The sequence below is a fragment of the Gadus morhua genome, chromosome 11, assembly GCF_902167405.1.
Source record: "Gadus morhua chromosome 11, gadMor3.0, whole genome shotgun sequence".
In the NCBI taxonomy this organism is placed as follows: Eukaryota; Metazoa; Chordata; class Actinopteri; order Gadiformes; family Gadidae; genus Gadus; species Gadus morhua.
In genome coordinates, this window is record NC_044058.1 from 11,531,453 (window position 1) to 11,552,271 (window position 20,819).

Sequence of the window (20,819 nt, forward strand, 5' to 3'; positions counted from 1 at the left end):
CCTTTAAAGAATTCCACCGGATCATTGCCTCAGTCTCTCCGTATCGTGCCACAAAATCGGGGTCCAAGCAAGCAGTTTGTTAGGAGGATGCGTTATATCGATGCCTGTTCTTGGGAAGTTTAAGTGTATAGTCTGTTTTTTTCCACACCGTCAAACAGCAGCCTACTGCTTGCAGCTCTCAGGGGATTCGTCATGCCTGTTGTGCCACCGTGGGAGGCCAGCCTTGCATATTTGGCACACTGCCTTTGTCTTGTCCTCACTCAATTGAAAGTGATCCCACGCAGCTGAGGTCTTCGGCATTTTGTCTTCCTTAACAAGCGAGGTGAACTGAAGTGTGACGTTATGTTCCCTGTTGTAAGTGAGCGGTATGCCATGCGCCAAAGCTGAGCTGGTATATATTTTCACATTTAAACTGTGCATAGAAAAAGTATAAATATAGTAAAAACCGAGTACCTACTCATCGAACGAATACTTGGTCCAGCCCTAGAACTAGAAAGGAACTCAGAATGATTCATTATTGTTATTTTATCGTGTGTGTGTGTGTGTGTGTGTGCACAGGCAGTTCGGTGCAGCAGATCGGTCTCAGTCTGCCCGTCATCATCATCAAGCAGGAGGAGTCGTGCCAGTGTCAGTGTGCCTGCCGAGACGCCGTTAAGGACAGAGCCCCTCCCACTGCCGCGTTACCCCGGCAACAACCCCCTGACCCCGCGCCGCCGCCTCCTCCTCCTCCACCACCACCTCCAACGCTGCCTTCGGAGCCCTCGCAGCCGGCAGACTCATCTCCACCCACCGCAGGAGGCCTCCCTCCGTCTTCCTCCCAGCCGGCGGAGGTGGTCCTGGGGGTCTCCTCCTCCTCCTCTCCTTCGCAGACGTTGGCCAACATCGACGTGTCAGACTTCCTGTCGCTACAGAGCCCCGAGGCGGCGGCCAACATGGCGGCTCTTCTCCTCGTTGCTGAGGAATTCAACATGGCCGCCGACAATGGCAGCAGCGGTAGCGGTGGTGGTAGAGAGGGGGACGCTTGAGTCCATCACTGTGCTCTTGGCTCCGTCCTCTCACACTTTCCCACCGCGGCCGTCGGACCCCCGCAGTGCATTCTGGATCTCATTCCACGGGGAGCGCCGTGATCAAATGAACCGCGTGTTGTTCAGCAGCAGTGTTAGTGCTCGCGTGTTACTTCTGAACGGGGAGGGGGGGCACGAAGCGGGCGTGGGGGGGGGACTTGGATAGCTCTAGCCTATCCATTCATAAGCCCTCCCCCCACCCCACCCCACCCCTATGATGTATCAAGTTCCTGTTGTCTAAGCACTGAAAATCAATTGAAATTCCATTATGAGACGTGAAATTTAGAAGACTGAACTTGACCTGAAGCTTTTTATTGACTATCCTAGTACTGTACCGCGGGAACAGAATGCACTGTGAGGACGTTGATGGATCCAGGTGAATCAGAAATGGGCTGGCAGCAGAATGCTACCCGGGGTTGGGGGTTGGGGGGGGTTAGTCCCTTTTCATGTTGTTATTCTGTCTGCACCTCCAACATATGAAGTAGGCTCCTCAGTTTTTGAAAAGACGAGCGCAGTCCACACAATGTGACCTTTTCTCTTCAGTTTCCTCGATCCTCCGCTGTAAGCGCCACTAATCAACACCACAATTGGTTTGCCTTTCTTTGTTTTGTTTCACTTTTGAATGAATTTAAATGGAGTCACGCGCAGGTTACCTTGAGCGTCAACTAATAATTTAATTTGTTAATTTATTGAAAATGCCTGCTCCTTTTCACATGCCAGATTTGATGTAAAGGACGGCGGAGAAATAATTTTGAATTTTGTAATTTATTTCATGTCTACCTTTTAGGTTACTTTCTTTTATTGTGTTACTGATTTCCTTCTGCAAACATGATTGGACCTGCTAAAAGTGTGTGTGTGTGTGTGTGTGTGTGTGTGTGTGTGTGTGTTGCAGAGAGTGTGTGAAGGCATTCTGACGTTCTGTTTGGGGCTCCATGTTGAATAGCACTTTGACCCTCAGGGATGCATCGACTCCTAGCTGGGCCTGACCACCTTCGATCAACTGACCTTTCTTTAGCCCATACAGTTCTTTAAACAGGCGCCTAAACACTTGCAGTTTCCGGGATGTTTGCTGCCCTTACCCCTGTCCTCTGCCTTTTGCACACAAACACGCTTTCTCTCCTGCGTCACGCGGCCTCCTCCTCCACAGCCCCGGGTCCCATTGCTGTACCGGGAGTGGGCTCTGACCCCGTCTCTACTGTAAATACATTTAGCGGAACCTGTAGATCGTTTGAGAGTTTGTATTTTTGTATAGAGTTTTGAATCCCATCCCCCTCGACGGGTTTGTTGGAAGGGGGGGGGCGGGAGGAGGTGGGGAGTCCAGTAGCCACTCCTCACCTTGCACCCCTCACCCCCAGACCAACTCTTATGCAGAAGAGTTTATCTGTAAGTCGCCGGTCCGCTCGGGCTCGTGTAGGCTAATAGTAGTGATATTGAAAATATAAAGCAACAGCTAGCCTCGCGCTCAGTTATATAAACAGAGGGACACAATGCAATGATGAGCGAGCAGAGCAGAAGGCCCATGGAGACGGTGCGTCTCGCATAGTGGTGCCCCTCGACCTTACCCCCGGAGCCGGGCTGCGTGTCCACGCAGCCCGCCCTGCCTTCTCAGCCTCTGGCACGTCTCTGACATGACTAGCCTCACTCACACAGGCCAATGTTTGACCTAGTAACTGGCATGCCATGCCAAGCAATCTTATTGGTTGGATAATCACTTTATTGCGTATCGGAGCGTCGGGACTCGCCGACGGGAACGGGTCTATTCCAAAGTTCTGACCTGTTTGAATCCAGCGGCATCCCGGCTTCAGAGAGTTAAAGTCCTGCCATGTTTTCTGCCCCACCCATGCACTCAGAGCTGTTTTATCACACGAGCTGTTGAACCCCTTGTTTGTGATCAGCAGCTTATTCAGAAGGATGGCCCCCCTGGATGGGGACTTAAGTTGTGATGCTATGGTTCCACCTATGCCTGAATTATACATGCTGTGTCACGCCCAGCCAAGATCTGTTGGACCCCTCCCCTGGTTCTTCCCTCCAGGGCGAGTGGTCGCTGGGAATGGAAACTGCCATCCATACGTTCATGAACACAATGCATACTTTAGAGCTAAATACTATGCAATTCCTAACCATTGCCAACAGTGGCACTCAGTGACGAGTATTCACAGATCAAACGGAAAACTGTCTAAATTGAAAAATGTCAGCTGGCTCATTTCCACGAGGTAGAGCATTCTGTATTAATGTATAATGCTCTACCCTCAACATGGTGTCATGAATTTCAATGTGCACATGTTTTTTTTTTTTCATAACTGCGATTTCATTTAGAGTGGATACTTTTGGGCATTAAGGTTGACTATTGTTTTGAAGTGCTTACCCATGCATTATGAACCGTGACTTAACCGTTGTGCACTATTACCTATTGGCTCAAGTTACTTTCTGGTGACATCACTTACCATAGTTTGTGTAGAGAGACAGTCGTGTTCAAATTATTAACAAGCTAGACTGCATATTGTATTTTTTTCTAAATTACTTCCAACTGGATTGAAACTATTTCACGTAACTACGGCCGTTTTGACTTCAATCATTCACATCGATAGCAACTGGTACCTGCTTGGAAGAGATTGTTTAGCACACTGGCATTCATGGATTACCTTGACTTTTCAAATGGATTTTTATTTGCATTTACCTATCACATTAAGAGAACTTTTGTTTATGGGGTGACCTGTACTGCTGCCTATCTGAAAGATACCGGAGGAATAGTCATAGAAAATATGAAAAAAGGCTAAACTGCAGTTATTGGTTCTCATAAGAATGACACTGGGAACCAAACAATGACATTGCCTTGATTTTGTTCGATTTGTTGCCACCCTTGTCATTTCACTTTACTTATTGGTTCCTCTTTATATGACTGATTATCTTGAATCCGAAAGCAACAGAAATTCTACAATAAACTCTTGGGAGGTGACATGATTAAGTCATTCAACAAATCAAACATTGGCTTTGCCTTTTGTAAGTTTAAGGTTGTCGAATTTTGGTCATTAAACAACGGAATGGTTCTAAAACTGGCGAACTACAAAGTTTATCTGAAGGGATAACCGCTTGTGAGCAAAACACTGGAGACATTGATTTGGGAGCAGAAAAGCGATTTGGAAACCTGTGCATCGGAGAACTTGATTTCCAAATCGGTCGATCGAGGGGCAAGTCTGCTTCCAATTTAATGTCTCGTCACCCAAAGACTGGGGAATTGTAAAGATTAGTATTTTTTAAAGAATGTATAATGTGAAAGTTTGCTTTTGCTTGTTTTGTATAAGGTAATATTGTGTATAAGGTAATATTGTGATCATTGTTATGATCAATAACTTTGAATTGAGAGCAATATACTAATTAAACCTGATTCTTGTCACAGAAACCTTTTGTTTGGAATATCACAAGACATTAGCCTACTTTAGTTGTAATTTATTCAAATATGCAAGTTAGACATAAAATCTGCGTCTTGTTGAATCACTTTGGAGATGGTAGCCGTGCATCCTGGAGATTCCTCTTCTAGAAGATGAAATTAACATCTCAGCAAGACAAGTAGTGTTTTAATTAGACCAATATAAGTGAAGCGGGCCTACCAAAACAACACTCTGCAACTCCTGCAAATCCTCCAGGACGTTGTTGCATAGCGATATCTGATTATCAAGGGTAAGTAACATCTCGCCAACCCTCTTCAGTCGCTGTAACAAGGGAAAACAAAAACTCATTCTTTGTAGAGATCAATACCGTGGTTCTCTATGGTTCAAAACATTGATAACCTTAGTACTGAGAGGGTCTTCCGCGTCGTTTCTTGGACTCTCCATGACCGGTTCTGGAATGCGTTTAATAAATTATTAAGATTAATTAACCAAGGTAAACAGGGACAGCGATTACTTTACCTGTCTGGGACGCCATGGCCAGTCTCACCGCAGTGTTTACGACTGTGCACGCATTTATCTTTTTATTATTAATTCACAGGTGATATCGTTTTCCTAATCAACAGCACTTAACCTCTTAACCTCGAGGTTCCCCAGATTTGGGAAGACCGTGGTCACTTTCTTAGCAAAAGGCATACAACACTGCCCTTATTATGTAGAAATAGTCATATCAAATTAAACATGAGAAACTCCGCTACAAGCATAGGCCTAAGTCATTTTTACACACACCAAGCACAACTCAAACACCAAGCATATTAATTAGACAAATTAGACAATTACAAATAGGATGGCGCTTAAGAAAACTGCGTGTTGTCACTTTAAGGAATCCCGAGCCCCATTGGGTGGGCGTTACCCGGAAGTGGTGGTTGGTGTTTCATCAGACAACATGTTGTAGTGTAGAGAGTATACATCCGTGGCGGTAGACCACACAGGGAGAAGCACTTCATGAACTTAATTGTATACGTCGGTAAGGGTATAGTCAAACTAAGAAGCGCGTACAGCTCTGCCACAATGTGTAAGGAGCTGAAGACAAACGTGCTCCATTTGCTACCGCAGACCTCTAACGGACCCTCTGCCGAGCATGACAGCCGACCAGGTCAGGTGTTGCACGATGGACACAGCCATTTAACTTTCTCAACTTATTGTAGTAATAAAGCATAAAACAAAGCATCAGTAAATTTATTATCCCTCCTGTGTATAATAAATAATATAAAGACGTTTAACAAAATATAAGAAACGACTAATCGAAATAATAAAACATGTTTAGGGTTACTTGATCGTCTACTTCTTTTACCATAAATGTAAGCCGTTTCTCAATACCAAGTACGCGAACTGCGGACTCGTGGACTTGGTGTTAAGTTATATTATACTATTGAATGCTAATGACGTGACCTTCCATACTGTTCCACCTTTAGATGGCGCTGAAGTCCTGGCCGCTACAGTGAAAGCCTTGAAAGACGGTCTGGTGGTGGCCGTGCCTACAGACACCATCTACGGCCTGGCCTGCCTGGCCCAGCACCACGACGCCATCAAGAAGGTGTACGATATCAAAGGACGAAATGGACAGAAACCTCTGGCCATATGTGTTGGAGAAATCCAAGAAATTTATAAGTAGGTGTTTGGAACCTTTGTCTGTTTCATCCATTCAAATATAAATTGAAGTTATGTGCACATCTCTAACCTGTTCGATTTCCGCTCGAAAGGTATTGTGAAGTGAAAGTTAAAGAAGAACTTCTGGCGGATCTTCTCCCTGGTCCAGTAACGCTGGTGTTTGAGAGGTCTGAAGTTCTCAACAAAGATCTCAACCCCTTCACTCCAGTAAGTCATCTCCCTCAACTGACAATCAGTTAAAAAAGTCCAGCTGCTGCTCCTTGCCAAGTTGCCATTAACCACATTAGTCAAATAAGGTTCATGGATCATGTCAGGACGGATTGATCAAAGGTAGAGATTGACAGAACAAATGAGAAAGATATTGACAGGTGGAGAGAAACCGAATGATTGAGGTATAGAGATTTTGAGACATATATGGGGACAATCACTCAAACCACTAATCGGATCTAGTGTACAGATCACTGCACTATAGCTGTGTTTGGTTGTGTTCCCCAAATTTGTGCTTTTTTAATCTGCAGTTGCACCAGCATGCAAGAGATATTCATTATGAGCAGCCCATTACATTGCTGGCTTTATAAATCAGAAGCCTGTCGTCACTGTTCATGTCACAGCCGTATGCGGCTGCCTTGAGGAAACAACGCTAAATCCAGCAACATTTGTCAATAATTTATAATAAAAAGCACGTGACTCTAATCTGTCATACAACAAAGATGGAGTGGTTTGTTTCTTCCCAGAAAATAACACTCTCTAGCCACCAGCGTTCTAAACAGATGTTTAAAGGTGTGTGTGTGTGTGTGTGTGTGTGTGTGTGTGTGTGTGTGTGTGTGTGTGTGTGTGTGTGTGTGTGTGTGTGTGTGTGTGTGTGTGTGTGTGTGTGTGTGTGTGTGTGTTACAGCTGGTAGGAGTTCGCATCCCCGACCACGGCTTCTTGCGGCGGCTCTGCCAGATGTGCGAGGAGCCACTGGCCCTTACCAGTGCCAACATCAGCTCACAAACCAGCACTGTGGCCGTGCATGTGAGTGTGCAATGACCATCTGATGGTTATACTTCAGTGTTTTTGGTTGACCCTGTTTTTTTATACCGCACCCTTTTAATTGGAATGACGTTTCATAGGCCATTTGAATCACAGCATTAGACTCCAGTGAGTCAAATTCTCTTGGAAAAAATATACTTTCTTAGCTGCATTTTGTCCCATTCCCAGGAGTTTCAGGATTTGTGGCCCAGACTAGCGTTGGTGGTAGACGACGGACCAATCGGTGACCAGAACCGCTTGGGATCAACGGTGGTCGACTTATCAGTACTTGGCAAATACCGGGTCATCAGGCCTGGCTGGTGAGTAGTGGCAAAATTGGCTAATCAGTAGAAACAGACCATTCGGTAATGCATTTAGATCAGGCATAACCAGGCAGTCGATTGCAATCTATTATGGCGTGATTAAAACCCACATCCTTACTGACAATCCTCCTCTCCAAAAATCGCAGTAGGCCCTGACTGGACATACAATTCAATAAAATCTATCGTTAACGTACCCTTAACCCCTCAGCATCTAAAAACGCTTGTTCCGTTATAGGATTAAGGAACAGTTAATTTGGGTAAAGCTCCAAAAACGCACCACGCAATCAATACCAGCACATACCACAATCAACTCTGCAATGTGTCATGGGATTAGCAACTGAAGTTATTTTCCGTTGTTGTGTATGTTGTATGGCCTTCTTCTGTCTGTCATTTAACAAGGCTGGTAATGTTGGCCTCATGTTTGGCTACTACTAGCATACTCCAGCTAACAAGCATAAGCATGAATGACAGAATACTCTGAACTTGTGTTCTCAGTGCCTTTTCCTCCACGGTGGATCTCCTGCAACGGAAATACGGACTGTGTGAAGACACGATTGAATGAATGACCTGTGAACTCTACATTTCATTTGTTGAATCGCACAAAGTGAGGTTCAAGGAGGGGGAATGCCTCATTAAGAAAATGGATCTCTCGCAGTGTTGAATGGCTGCTCTCCAGGGATATTGCAGAATTGAACAACACTTCAACCGTAATCAAGCCATTTCCAAATTCTTTCAGGCAGTGATGCTCTTCTGAAGGCTGCTTGGGACTTGAACTCATGCTGTCCGCAGTTACTGTTGGGCTTTCTTTAATGCCTGGTTTATTACATTTTATTGTCGAGTTTTTCTTTCTGTGCGTTGTTGCAAAGGAGCATAAACTGTAGGAAGTTATGTTTTTTATTTGATTTTGGTGTGTGTGTGGAAGAGATGTCACTAACCTCTTTCAATTATATATATTTTTATTACTGTTGATTTCTCTTACATTTAATGGGAACAATTATATAAAAACCAACATTTTAAGTCTACACATTTTATTTATTTTAAAAAATACATGGTTTTGTTACAGGTTGTCCGTTTTCAGAATAGTTTATTTAGAATAGGATTTTAATTGAATTATAAATTGATCCTGACTAGCTGCATTCTCATATGGGAGGCCTGTAGGATTTATTGGCCGTGCTATTGCTCAACAATTCGGTTTTTCTCACTGTGGACCCAGTTGAACACTCCTGTTTGTATTATCAGCTAATTTAATCTTGGTCTAATGCATTGTTTTCCAAAGATTTAACCCTTACTCTTGAGAGAAAATAAATAGATTTTTATATCCCAGTATCCTGGTCTTCTTAAGGGGCAAAGATCCTGATAGCATTTCAACTCTGTCTTGGCTTTAGCTGATCAATCTGTATCTCCAGTGGTGTGTCCAAAAGGCATAGAAGTGTAATCCGAGTGGATTATGCGGAAGGACCCATTAGAGCGAACCAAAGCGACAGTGCTTCCTATCGAATGGCTGGCTGCTGCACGTACACCTCTGAATGACTTCCTTCGCTGTTCGAAAGCATAAAACAATCCCCAATAGGGCAAAAAAAATAAAATTTGCAGAGCACATAATTATCTGAGGGGACATACGCCTACAGTGCCATTTCTGATCGAAGTGATGTCCTCTGCTGACATAATCAATGAAATTTGCCCTTCCTGATCTAAAGATAAACGCGTCAAGAATCGCATTATAGATTCCAGATTTTTCACTTCTTCTTTTCAGGAGACAGGAAGTAAACCAATTATGGAACCACATGCTAATATGATCTCAATCAGATGCATATGTACCTTCTTTTTTTCATGTTCGCGAGCAAAGAACCGCTTTAATGCAAAAAGACGGTAAAAAACAACTAAGTGTAATAGTGTTGCTAATGAAGGTCGGATCCAGATTGTGATAGTCTCTTTTTGATAAAGGCAGGGCAAACAGTTGGGTCCTTTTTGCTGCACTGACGTAAGCAGAGAATCACACATTTTGGAAGGGCTTTTTAAGAGGTAAATATTTGCTGACATGGTAAAATTAACATTTATGTTTCGCCTTTAGGTGGCAGCAAACTCACAAATGCTGCCCTGCATTTAGTTACCCTTTAAGACCGCAAACCTCATGTTTTTCATACTTCCACGCACTATTCCCCACACTCCAATTACATGCCATTCATGTTTACACCCCCAGCTGCTCACATCAACCACTGTTCCTTCTCCTTGTTGAACTGCTCAGCCCAGCGCCGGGTCAGCTCTAGGTAGTGGTCGGGCCCGTGGGGGAGGTAGTCCAGGTACACTCGAGTCACGGTCTTCTTTGGCGCGGCCCTCTCGATCTGGGTCCCTTCGTGCCACTCGTTGAACGACGTGATGCTGACGATGTCCGGCCGTGCGTTCAGTGCTGCCTGCAGGGCCGTTTCGTAGTAGCGGCCGTTCACACGGTTACGGGTGTTGTGGTTGTTCCAGGGCCGCACGGCGGCGTCGATGTAGCCGGGGCCGACGCTCGGGACAAACAGCATGTTGTTGCCGTCGCAGAATGCCTTGACGGATTTCCAGTTCTGGTGGGAGGAGCCAAAGGAGAAGCCGTTAGAGGCGAAGTAGGTGTACATGCCGTCGAAGCCGGCCGCCAGGATGTCGTGTTTGTGGCGCTCCTCGACGAGCAGCGCGATGAACAGGCCGTCGTAGGCGGAGCCGCGCAGACTGTGGGAGCCGCTGGGGGTCAGGAGGTCGGCCCAGGCGTCGGGCGGCGTGAGGTAGGAGTCGTAGACGTAGAACATGGGGAGGCTCTTGCCGGAGGTGGAGGTGAACTTGTAGAACGCTCCATGGTCGCCGTACCTTTTGGTTAAAAATTAAGATTATTCAGGTGTTTTATACACACACAGAAAAAGGTTTGCTAAGAGCCTAGACCCTAAGAAAAGGCTGACCATATGCAGTGGTGGAGGCTGGAGCCATCGACAGCCATTCCGTTCCAAACTAGTGTTTAGCAGTCCCCATATCTGCATCCTTTGTTGTGTCTTAACTTAGTACACTGTACATAATTCAGTGCATTTGAACTGCCTTGTTAAGGTAGCTTTCCCCAATGTTGACCCCAAAGTAAGAAATGCACAATCTTTAGTTCCGTGTTCACTTCCTACTTTATTTTTGATTCTGAAGGGAACGCCTATACTGCATTGCAATCAATGGAAAACCTCCCTCTTCTACACCCTCAAGACTTAATGAAATGTTGCTCTGCACATTCAGAATTCAGATTTACCACAATACCTAAATGCAGCCAACTGTTAAAGTTACCTGCTGCAGGATGGGCTATTTAAGCTAATGAACATGCTCACGCTGTAATATCCAACAAGTCTGTCTAAATCGTAAAACCCACTCATTAACTGAGCCACTCAGACTGAACCTACATAAAAAAAAGGTATGGTATGGTCGGCAAAAATATTTTAAGCAGCAGCCTGTTCTAAAACAGCCCACTTGTATTTGACATGACAAGCTAGGATAATGACTAGCTACTTTGACAATTAAACAATCCTTATAGTATAGTTATTTAAGCTACTGTTGGGTTGTAAAAACGTTGGACGCATCGATTATTTTGAACTCATCAAGTGGCTCCACGGCATTTCTGGTTGGCCCATAAGCACCAAATGAAGGCAGTTGTTAGTGATTTCATCAGCTGGCGTTTCACCAGTAGATGGTGCTGCATCTGGGGTTTTAATCGATGTTTGGGTTGCTCTCTAATAACGTACTTGTAGTGCAGTAGAAGTTCGTACAAGTAGGCTACATGGGGCCTACCTGTCGATTATGTATTTGACGTTGTCATGGACACTTTGGTCGTTCCGTCCTCTGTATGGTTGGAGGTGGAAGGCAACCTAGGATGACAGGTTAAAAACAAGGGTTGTTGGAGTTCAATTTTTGGATCAGCATTCACGATGGACCTACATTTTGTGAGGTGTGAATTCGTGTTAACCGTTTGGACACTAGGTAGTGCTAAAATGCATAACTAGTAGGCCAGTTTAGTTGGATCTTCCCCTCAGCCAGGAATTCAGAAAATAGTGTAAGTGTTCATGCCTACTTACTAAGTCCAACGAAACAAACAGGACTAGGTCCTTCTTTGAAGGGAGGTGTGTTTCCCAAGGTGGCTCTTGTAAAAACAAGGCCTTATATTTGGATTTACTCATTTGAGTCTTAGTGGGGGAACACCGTGCAACTGAACAGTTTAGATAGTAGACTATTTAAGGGCGGAATAGCGAATAACATGACTTTGAATTATATATGACGCAACTAAAATACATTTTATGTTCTAGCTAGTGCAGTGGTTTTACTACCATGCGCCATTCGGTCAGTCGAGGGCGAAAACCCGAGGGACTGAATCGTAAGCAGAGTGACTGGCGCAAGGTAGTAAAAAACAGTCATTAATGGGCCGAATGGCTCGCAGAGCAAGCACATATAACAATGGCTGACACTTCACTAACGATGCACACTGTTACATATTTAAGCGGTCTGGTCCCAGAATTCTGCCAATATTCATCTCATTAAGGAATGCATTCTTCGCATGATTTAGGAAGTCAAGACATTGATTAAAAAAAACTATGCAGTTGGGAGGTAGAATATTGTGATGGATGGTGGTGCTGGTGGTGATGAAGGGGCATTTTTTTCTCTGTGAGGTGCTACAAAAGAATCAAAATATAAGAATACATACGTACTACATACATACATGTGCAGTGCGTCACATTTATCGGAATAAAGACAAACACAGGAGCTCGGTGGGGATACTGCGCTGGGTTCATGTCCTACTTTCTGGGGAACATTTGATTTAGGCCCCGAGGGTGGAACACACTGACTCATGGGACGCCACACAAACACAAACAAATACACACATGCACTTTGCAACACACACGCACCCCCCTGCCCTTTCCATGTTAGGTGTTCATCACCATAATGTCAAATACAAACAGTCCGTATTGTGTTGAATTTGTGTCTCTCATTGTGATTATATACGTTACGATACAGCCAGAATTTCGGGTTTGGTTTAACAGTCTGAAAAGCTGTGTGTTTTCAGCGAACGGTGCGAATGTGCGCGTGTGTTCCAGCGTGCGTGTCTCTGGCAGCGTGTGTGCGTGGGCGCGGCCTCTACATTACATCCTGTAGGAATCAAAGCGTCCGGCTGGGCTGTTACCTAACAGGTGTGCTCCCTCGGTGGGGGTCCAGAATGTGGGGGCTAGCTCTGCTTTATCATAGAGGTCCACTCTAAAGCTCTTATGCAATGGGACAATGTGGCCTTTTCACACCACTACTTTCCGGACACCTTTCCAGTAACCTTTTTTTCCGTCTCTTTTCACGGGGATATTGCTAAAGAGAACGTTTCGTGAGAGAAAACCGCAGATAAGTGAAATGCCCAAACAACATTCAATAATAATTATCTGCTCCATCTTCGATCTCCTTTTGCATGAAATGAGACTGAAAACCAAAAGGTTAGAGCGATGGGATCTCTTGTTTAATTACGGTGTGATGTATTCCATCAGGCTGTGAAGGTTGGGTAAGGATGGCTTGACTGAGTAAATATCCACAAATACCTTAAGGCTAAAGGTCAGTAGGCAGAGAAAGGTTGCCTGAGAACTGGGAGGGTTAGGGTTGAAATTGTTTGATTGTTGCTGCCAATCCTTGGCTCCTATTGGCTTTACGACAAAGATGCTCTCTAGCAAGGCACTCAGGCCTGGTCCATCGTTCATTGTTGACGTAACCAGGAGTCTCCGAGTGTTCAAAGTGCCAACATTACGTGTAAAGGCTAAATGTTTTTTTTGTCATATGTTGGTTGTTGGGCAGAGGTTTGTTTCTTGTGTTTACAGTGATGATTCTTCCGACCTGAATAATATATGAAACTATTCATATTGATGAGGTCGGGACACACTAGCCCAGACCCCAGACCAAGCAGGGAGCCTATGGCAACAGTGTGCTACTTCAATCATGGGATGCAGCTGGTGTTTTTATAGTGTCTTAAATATCACATTTTCTGTAAAAACATTGTAATTCTCTTAATTTTCTCATATTTCTGTCTTAATTATACTGTTTGCGTTTCAGGACAGATTAGGACTTCATTGCTCATTATCTTTTGATTATCATAGGATCGCTTCATAACTATACAATCGAATGGTTCTCTTTGATCACTTGACATTACACATACACACAGAAGAGCAAGCTCTCAATTCAACATATGCACTGTGTCTGCGTGTTTGATTGAATGTGTATGTGCGCATGGGAGAACGATGTGCGTGTCTGTGTGTGAATGTTTGTATGTTTGTATGCATGAATGAATGACTGTGGGAAAGCCTATTGGAGAATGTGTGTGTGCGTATGCATGAGTGAGTGAATGTGTTCCATTGAGTACAGGCGCCAGCTCCCTGCTGACTGGAGGGACACCAAGACTCTGGTGATTCATGTGTACTCATACAACAATCTGTACCCAAGTCAAGCCTCCAAGACCACTTAACCAAAGAGAAAAAACATGTTTAGATTGCAAGGGCTTCAAGCTTCTACACAGCCAACGCTTGACGATAAGATAACTCAAAGCCCCACATACATCTTAAATCACCTGACAGCCTCTTGATATCTCAGGTGGTAAGCGCTGCAGCATTAGTGCTGCTAAATTAAGTCTGCTATGCTGCATTAGCTTATGCGGTATTAGCACTGCTGCATTCGATTATGCTGTATTAGCACTGCTGCATTATCTTATAATGAGCTAATTCTTTATTAGCTGTACTGGTGCAGTTGGCAATGCTGCATTAAGGCCAAATTATACTTCTGCCTAGAGACCTACGGTGTTGGTATGCCGCCAATCTTTATGCATTGGCGTAGCCCACGATTACGAGTCCCGACAGAAACGTGACTACCGCTTCGTCTTTCCTGCTACAATCATGATCGGCCAGTTGAGGAGGTTTAAATTCATATTTGAACTTCATCAAGATTCCCTTTACAGGCCGTAAATGCAAGCACTGGTATGGGGTATATACAGTATAATAGTATAATTCAACTTTGAAACAGGCTTTACAGCTATCGTGTCCACCCCTACTCTGCTGATATCATGGCATCATACACATTTTTATGTGGACACGTTCGTCCGTGTGTGCACGGAGTCTCAAAGTTCTGACTGGGGATCTTCTGCTGTGGAGCAAGCTGACCTCTGACCTATATGGCGTGTTCATTAGATCTGCTGGACTGTGTGTGTGTGTGTGTGTGTGTGTGTGTGTGTGTGTGTGTGTGTGTGTGTGTGTGTGTGTGTGTGTGTGTGTGTGTGTGTGTGTGTGTGTGTGTGTGTGTGTGTGTGTGTGTGTGTGTGTGTTAGGAGAGATCAACACACACACACAAACACACACACAGAGTAAAGCAGGAGAAAACTTGTGCTCCACTGGCCAGAGCTGACAGTACATCTCTGTCTACGATCGGATCTTCCCGACAGCACCGTGTCTAACTAGGCTTTGCAGCAAAATCTGTACGTTAAAAGGGGTTCTCGCTGCTCTCTGTCGCAGAAGAATTGTTTCCGCACCCGAAGCTGAATAACAGAAGGCACCAACTAGCAGATGAGAGCTGACAGACGGGGCTTCCACGGGGCTTGTTTATGTTTCCCACCTCAATATGTTTCTACTTACAGAATAACAAGCCCTTTATATAACCCCATGCGACTGGGACTCAACTCACTATTTACCGCTTCAATTGTGGGCTTTTGTGCCTTTATGGGCAGCACAGAGAAGGCGGACAATAACTTACGGTGTGAGAGAGAGAGGGCCTGACATGTAGGACCAGATCAGCATGGAACCTGTGTAGCTACAAGGTGAAATGTGGATAGCGAGTGCCACTGAGATTATCCTATTCATCCCTTTAGATAGCTTGTGGGATGTCTGACCAGTCTGGGTCCTTTGGTATCGAGGGGCCGACTGACGGAGAAGGGATATTTCTGTAAGCGGGTGTGAGAGTGCAAACGGATCTGAGTGGAGGCTCATGCAGGCCTATCTATGTCCTTCCAACGCCATCTCAGATGAACTCAGATACAGATACTCACATGCTTTCCTTCCAACACCATACACGCACACGTACACAGAACGCTAGTCACACACACACAAAAAAAACAGAAAACACGCAAGCACCAAAATGCACAGTAAGTTTAAAAGGGGAGTCGAATCCAAATGTCCTGTAGCAGTCTACCTTCAGGCCATCCGTGAGCCAGATACCCAACCCCCTCCCCTTCATGCACATTAATAACATGTTTCTAAAAGCATTTGCTTCAAAGACTAAAATGTCTGTGCATTGAAAACTGTCAACATTAGTCAGTCTCTCTCTCGCTCTCTCTCGCTCTCTCTCTGTGTGTTCTACTGTATGCCCCCTGCCTCTTGTTTTTGTTATTTTTGACATTGCTCCCTGGTGCCCCCCCCTTCCCACGCTCAATTTATCTCTCTCTCCATCTCTTCCTCCATCCCCCTATCTTTGCTTCTTATTCTCCCTCTATCCCCCCGGCTCAAGCTCGCTCTCTCTCTCTCTCTCCCGATCAAGCTTTCGTTCTCTCTAAAGAGCATATGTTGTTAACTGTGTCGCTTGACAACAGAGTTGCTTAAACTTTCATATAAGCCTTCAATCGGCGTGACGGGAAGAGGAAGCTGCAAATATTGATGTAGTTGTTCTTTCCGACCTAATTGGCATGCAATCATGTGCCCCAATACTTCCCTCCCTCCCCCACTACACCACCGCCACCACCCTCTCCCCAGGCTCCCCTCTGGTCTTACTATACCCCCATCATATTTCTTTACCCCTGAACCAAGCAACAGTCCGTGGCATTTTGAGCCGAGTGTTGAAGTCACCGAGTCAGTCACACAGATCCAGAGTCCGACTACCCTGCAGCGAAAGAGGCCTCTTGAGAAGGATGTGGCCTTAGAACAGGTTCCACTCGAGCACCTCTTGGCTCGACCCCGTGTGTCACAGAGAGTTTCCTCACCAGGCCAGCGTGCCAAACTGTCCTTCACATTATAACAGCAAGAGTTTAGTTTTTTTTCATTGCTTTTAATGGAGAGATGCATCCTCCATTGGGAAGCGCAGAGCTCAATGCAATTGAGGATTGTAGTCGGAATGCGATCTGTGCATTATTAAGGTACTGGACTCCATGTATTTCTCTTTCTTTCCTCTTTTATTCTGAGAGCAAGGACCGATTGGTACAGCGCTAAGAAGACCAAAAGAGCTAAAAAAGACACTCTTGTGTATTCTCTAAGAAACAACCGTCCTTCTTTCATACCCTGCCCTGCAGTAGACCTTATGCACAAATTATGCAAATGCTCTGAGTTTCATCACTTTACAAAGCAGTGGGCGCAGAGCATATTGCCACCGTGGAACAACCCTTTAGACCTCAGCTATAGCGGCTGTGTTCGACCCCCCCCCCCCCACCCCCACGCCCGGACCCCAAGCTGTGGTGCTCAATGCTGTTGCTTGTTACAAGAGCCTGTCGGAGCGGGGGGGGGGGGGTGGGCGAACACACGAAAAGACGTATGGACGTCCCAACAGGAACAACCACTTTCACCTCATTCGTATTCTGCCAATCACACATGAATAATGAAACTGGTTTGTCTCTGGGCTTGGAGTTACCAGGTCTTTTATTCTTGGCTTTTATGTCTGTGGTGATGAGGTGTCTGTGGCTTAAGCACAAATAACGCAGACCGTTGGAATGGAGCCTTCACTATAGAATAGGTTCAGTTATAATTAAGCTAACAGATGTTTCTTTTTTAATTTGAATTTGAAGGAGTTAGCAGTAGGTAAGCAGTAGTGCTACGTTAACAGGAGGAAAACAGTTGATTAGCAGTGGGTTCAAATGAACAAATAATCGATGTATGTAGTTTTATGAGATAACATTAAGTTAGCAGACACTCAATAGTAGGCTAACAGAAGGTGGAGGCTAAGGTCAGTGAGTGTCTAACAGAACACTGTCAGTAGATTAGCCTGCGTTCTGTAGGCTAACAGGAGCTCAGGAGTAGGTAAGGGTGAAGTAAGACTACCTTAAGGTTGTGTCTGTAGGCTGCATCCAGCACCGCCGGTACCAGGTCATCACTAGGCTCCCCGTTATCATCAGCAAGGCCTGGTGGGTACCAAGAGACTACCAGAACACCTACACACACGCACGCACACATGCACGCACACAAGCACACACACACAGACACACACACACACACCAAAGGCCCTATTATAAGTTCTCTGTGAACAAAATTAATATTCCTGCACATCATTTATGCACAGTTCACACGTCAACGTGGGGCTATTTGCTTGTGCATGGCTACAGTGTATATGACAGATCATCATTTCTCAGTATGCGAGCTGGCAGAATAAATATGCAACAAAGGGCACTTTCTTCATCTCGCATGTGTGCCGTTTCTCCCATAGAGACAGGGATTTTTTTTATATATTTTTTTTTGCCTTGTAATGCCAAGCAGCCAACCATATATATATTTATTTTTTTAAACACAGATGACGTTGTGATTAAAGCGAGTAGTGTTTTACTTTGGAGTATTGTGTGGTATTGGATGCCAGCCGAGCCTAATGAAATGGATCTGACTTAAATGTAGCGAGCAACGGGCTCTGGGCTCCATCTGTCACGCCAGGGCGACCTGAGACGCTCGGATGTTCCAGTTGGATCCAACCTATTTAGACGCCAGGCGGTATATGACAGTCAAAATACCTTTTTTTTCTAAATAATGGTAGCAGAACATTTAAGTCACTGCCTGGAGTTTTATAGTAGGCTATCTGATATAAAGTTTCAAACATGCAAGCGGATGGTTGGAATGGACATGTGAGACGCGTTGCTGTGAAGTTAGCCTTCTCTTTGATATCTGCTATTTCAGAAGGCGACATGTCATAACGTTATACTCTTTTACACATTGTTATTCATCGCTGAAAAAAGTATCTAAGACAATTGTCATCTGTCATGTAAGCTACTTGAGGCTTTGTGAAAGTGTGTTCTACCTGCAGCGGATGCTCCGATCTGCTCCATGTGGGACTCCAGCACGCCCGGGTCCCTCGAGCTGTACGGGTTCAGGTCAGGGTAGAAGCTGGAGCCGATGTCGTCCGGCGGCATGTGCCTTCCTCTTGGGTAGCTGGCGGCGATCTTATTGTCCCAGTGCGGGACCAGGGCGTGATCCCAATGGAGGTATCTGCCGTCCGAGTTTGGCGTCCCATACCACACGTAGTAAAATATATGGACGTCATAAAATACGGTCCCGTCGTGGCCGTGGTTCGACGACACCGCTCTGGCGTCGCTACCGTCGGCTCGAGCCTGACGTGGGGGTAGCGTGACGTGCTCCCTCGCCACCACGGAGCGCCGGTCTGCTATTACTGGGAGGAGGTCGGCTCCCGGAGACTGCCAGTCGGAGAAGTCGCCGGGTTTTAAAGTTCTAAGGCCCATCATGGTTCCGAAGAGGAACAAGGTGAAGAGAAAGAGAGCGACGCATACCTTCCTCCGGAGCCGGGCCATCGTGCCCTCCGCACGGCGAGTCTGTCTGAAGGCGACCGCTGGCGTGGAGGAGACGTGCGGGTTAGACGAAGCGTCTTTTCCTGCCGCTGGTTTACAGTTAAAGTTGAATGAAATGTAAGCCTACTCGCTTTCGTCTGGTGTTCATGTCGTTTTACATTATTATACTGTACATATGTCTTAAATGTATCTTTCATTTTAAATGCGATGACCGTCGATAACAGTGGAGGCGCAGCTTTCCCCCAAGCATCTCACGACGAATTAAATAAGAAATTATAACTGAAACGGTAGCAGTAATCGTACTATTAATAATACAAATTAAAAATCATTCAATGTATCTTAAATATCCAAATGGCATAAACTGCGTCTGCATGCAAACTCCAGCGTGCACTTCGCACAGGGAACTTGCATCCTATTGACTTTCCTCATGTCCAACTCTGACGTTCAAATTCCCTCGGGGTCTCTCATTTCCATCGTTAAAGTTTCCTCATAGTAAGCTATACGACACTTGCTAAGAAAAAATACTTTTACCTCCCAGCACCTCTGATTGCAGCCCTTCTCTCCGCTCCTCCTACGCAGCAGCAGCAGCTATCCCCGGGTCCCTGCAGCCCGCTGCAGCCCGTGTCTCTGTCCATGGTGCTGGGCGCTCCTCCGCCTGCTGCCGGCTCGCTGCCGGGAGGGCGGAGCATGCAGCGCATTGCCTATTTTTGGCCGATGCGGGCTAATAGAGGGCTAATTGAGTCGGATTCATAACCAGGCGATAATAGAGTGATATGTAGGCTATTATATTGTTGTAGTTCGTTAAGAGTTTAGTTTTTGAAGGGGTTTTGGAATAACGATAATAATAAAATCATAAAACCTATGTCTTTAGTTAATTTAATTAGATTAGACTAACATGGAGCTTCCAACGCAATCGTGAATCTCAATAAAGTCCAATTCAAATGAAAAGAAGATAATCTTTACTAGGCCAATATTTAACGATATTTGACTTGGTGTTTTAGCTTGCTGATTGTAGGACTTACTGATTATAACTGCAATCGGTTTGTTGTTGTGGGTCCATACCTCAATGCTATAACTTTTCGGTCAGCCTTTCCCTCTCCCATCTCTTAATTCCAGAAGAGGGAAGGGGTTCCGGTCGCAGCCTCGTCATTCTTCTCATCCTCAACACGCGTGCTGCCATCAAGTGGGGAGTTTCCGTAGGACAGTTTTGGCCCTTAATAAAACAGGGTAGCCCTATATAAAGTTGAATACTCGAAGATTTACGAAAATTAAAATTGTGAAAATGCGAACTATGACTTTCTTTGGGCGGATATTTTAGTTTATCATTATTTTTGTCTATTGTTGTAAATATAACTAGAGATCAATGACAAATGTGGCTTAATGTTGTGTTTGTTATTTAATTTTGTTAAAATAGTCCATCAACTTTGAAAGAGGGAACCAAGTCAGGCAATACGTCCAAGGGGGTGTCATGCAGGTTTTCAGAGCATTGCACAAACCTTAACTTTGTACATGTGAATTGTAGCAGGGAAGGAACATTCGTAGATTAAATTAGACTTTAAATAAACGAATTTCACTGTCAAACCAGTGAAATCAGATCAACGTACTTTATTTAATTGGAGGACAATTTATTTAAGTAAAATGCATGGCACTTATAGGCCTACTGTTGATTTAATTCTTATGTTAATGATTCGACGATAGCACCGGGGATTTAAGTTTCTAGGTCAATATTTGACTTTATAAGACGCAGGTCGGTTTAAAGCCACAAGGGGTCGTAATGGGAGTTACCTTAAATCAACCTCTCCAGCACATCTGGCCCTGTGGAGCACCAGGATCTTCATCTTCGTATGGTAGGAACATCTCACAGGATTT

At 44.9% G+C, this 20,819-nt stretch overlaps 3 protein-coding genes and 1 long non-coding RNA gene across 7 annotated transcripts in view; 2 read left to right on the top strand and 2 right to left on the bottom strand.

Annotated features, from left to right (window-relative positions):
* mtf1 (metal-regulatory transcription factor 1) overlaps window positions 1-6,962 on the top strand; it is a 26,826-nt gene extending 19,864 nt beyond the window's left edge. For 3 of the 4 annotated variants that reach the window (XM_030369649.1, XM_030369651.1, XM_030369650.1), the window contains exon 11: window positions 559-4,464. In XM_030369649.1, the coding sequence (XP_030225509.1) occupies window positions 559-1,025 (467 nt within the window). In that variant the 3' untranslated portion in view covers window positions 1,026-4,464. Of the gene's footprint in view, window positions 1-558; window positions 4,465-6,901 lie in introns of those variants that run through there. The other variant, XR_003978455.1, reaches the window with a different exon arrangement.
* LOC115553429 (uncharacterized) lies at window positions 4,496-5,030 on the bottom strand. The gene is made up of 4 exons (XR_003978456.1): window positions 4,973-5,030; window positions 4,853-4,905; window positions 4,673-4,774; window positions 4,496-4,598 (listed from the first exon to the last, which is right to left on the bottom strand). It is a non-coding gene; the product is annotated as an uncharacterized LOC115553429 (long non-coding RNA).
* Window positions 5,263-8,779, top strand: yrdc (yrdC N(6)-threonylcarbamoyltransferase domain containing). The gene is made up of 6 exons (XM_030369654.1): window positions 5,263-5,606; window positions 5,926-6,121; window positions 6,214-6,328; window positions 7,017-7,136; window positions 7,323-7,453; window positions 7,952-8,779. Exons 1-6 carry the CDS (start codon window positions 5,456-5,458, stop codon window positions 8,016-8,018), a joined length of 780 nt encoding a protein of 259 aa, XP_030225514.1. The 5' UTR covers window positions 5,263-5,455; the 3' UTR covers window positions 8,019-8,779.
* On the bottom strand, window positions 8,468-20,054 carry LOC115553427 (glycoprotein endo-alpha-1,2-mannosidase-like protein). Its single transcript, XM_030369653.1, has 5 exons — window positions 19,482-20,054; window positions 18,446-18,991; window positions 17,485-17,594; window positions 11,249-11,325; window positions 8,468-10,297 (listed from the first exon to the last, which is right to left on the bottom strand). Exons 2-5 carry the CDS (start codon window positions 18,951-18,953, stop codon window positions 9,661-9,663), a joined length of 1,332 nt encoding a protein of 443 aa, XP_030225513.1. The 5' UTR covers window positions 18,954-18,991; window positions 19,482-20,054; the 3' UTR covers window positions 8,468-9,660.
* Between the last annotated feature and the right edge of the window lie 765 nt (window positions 20,055-20,819).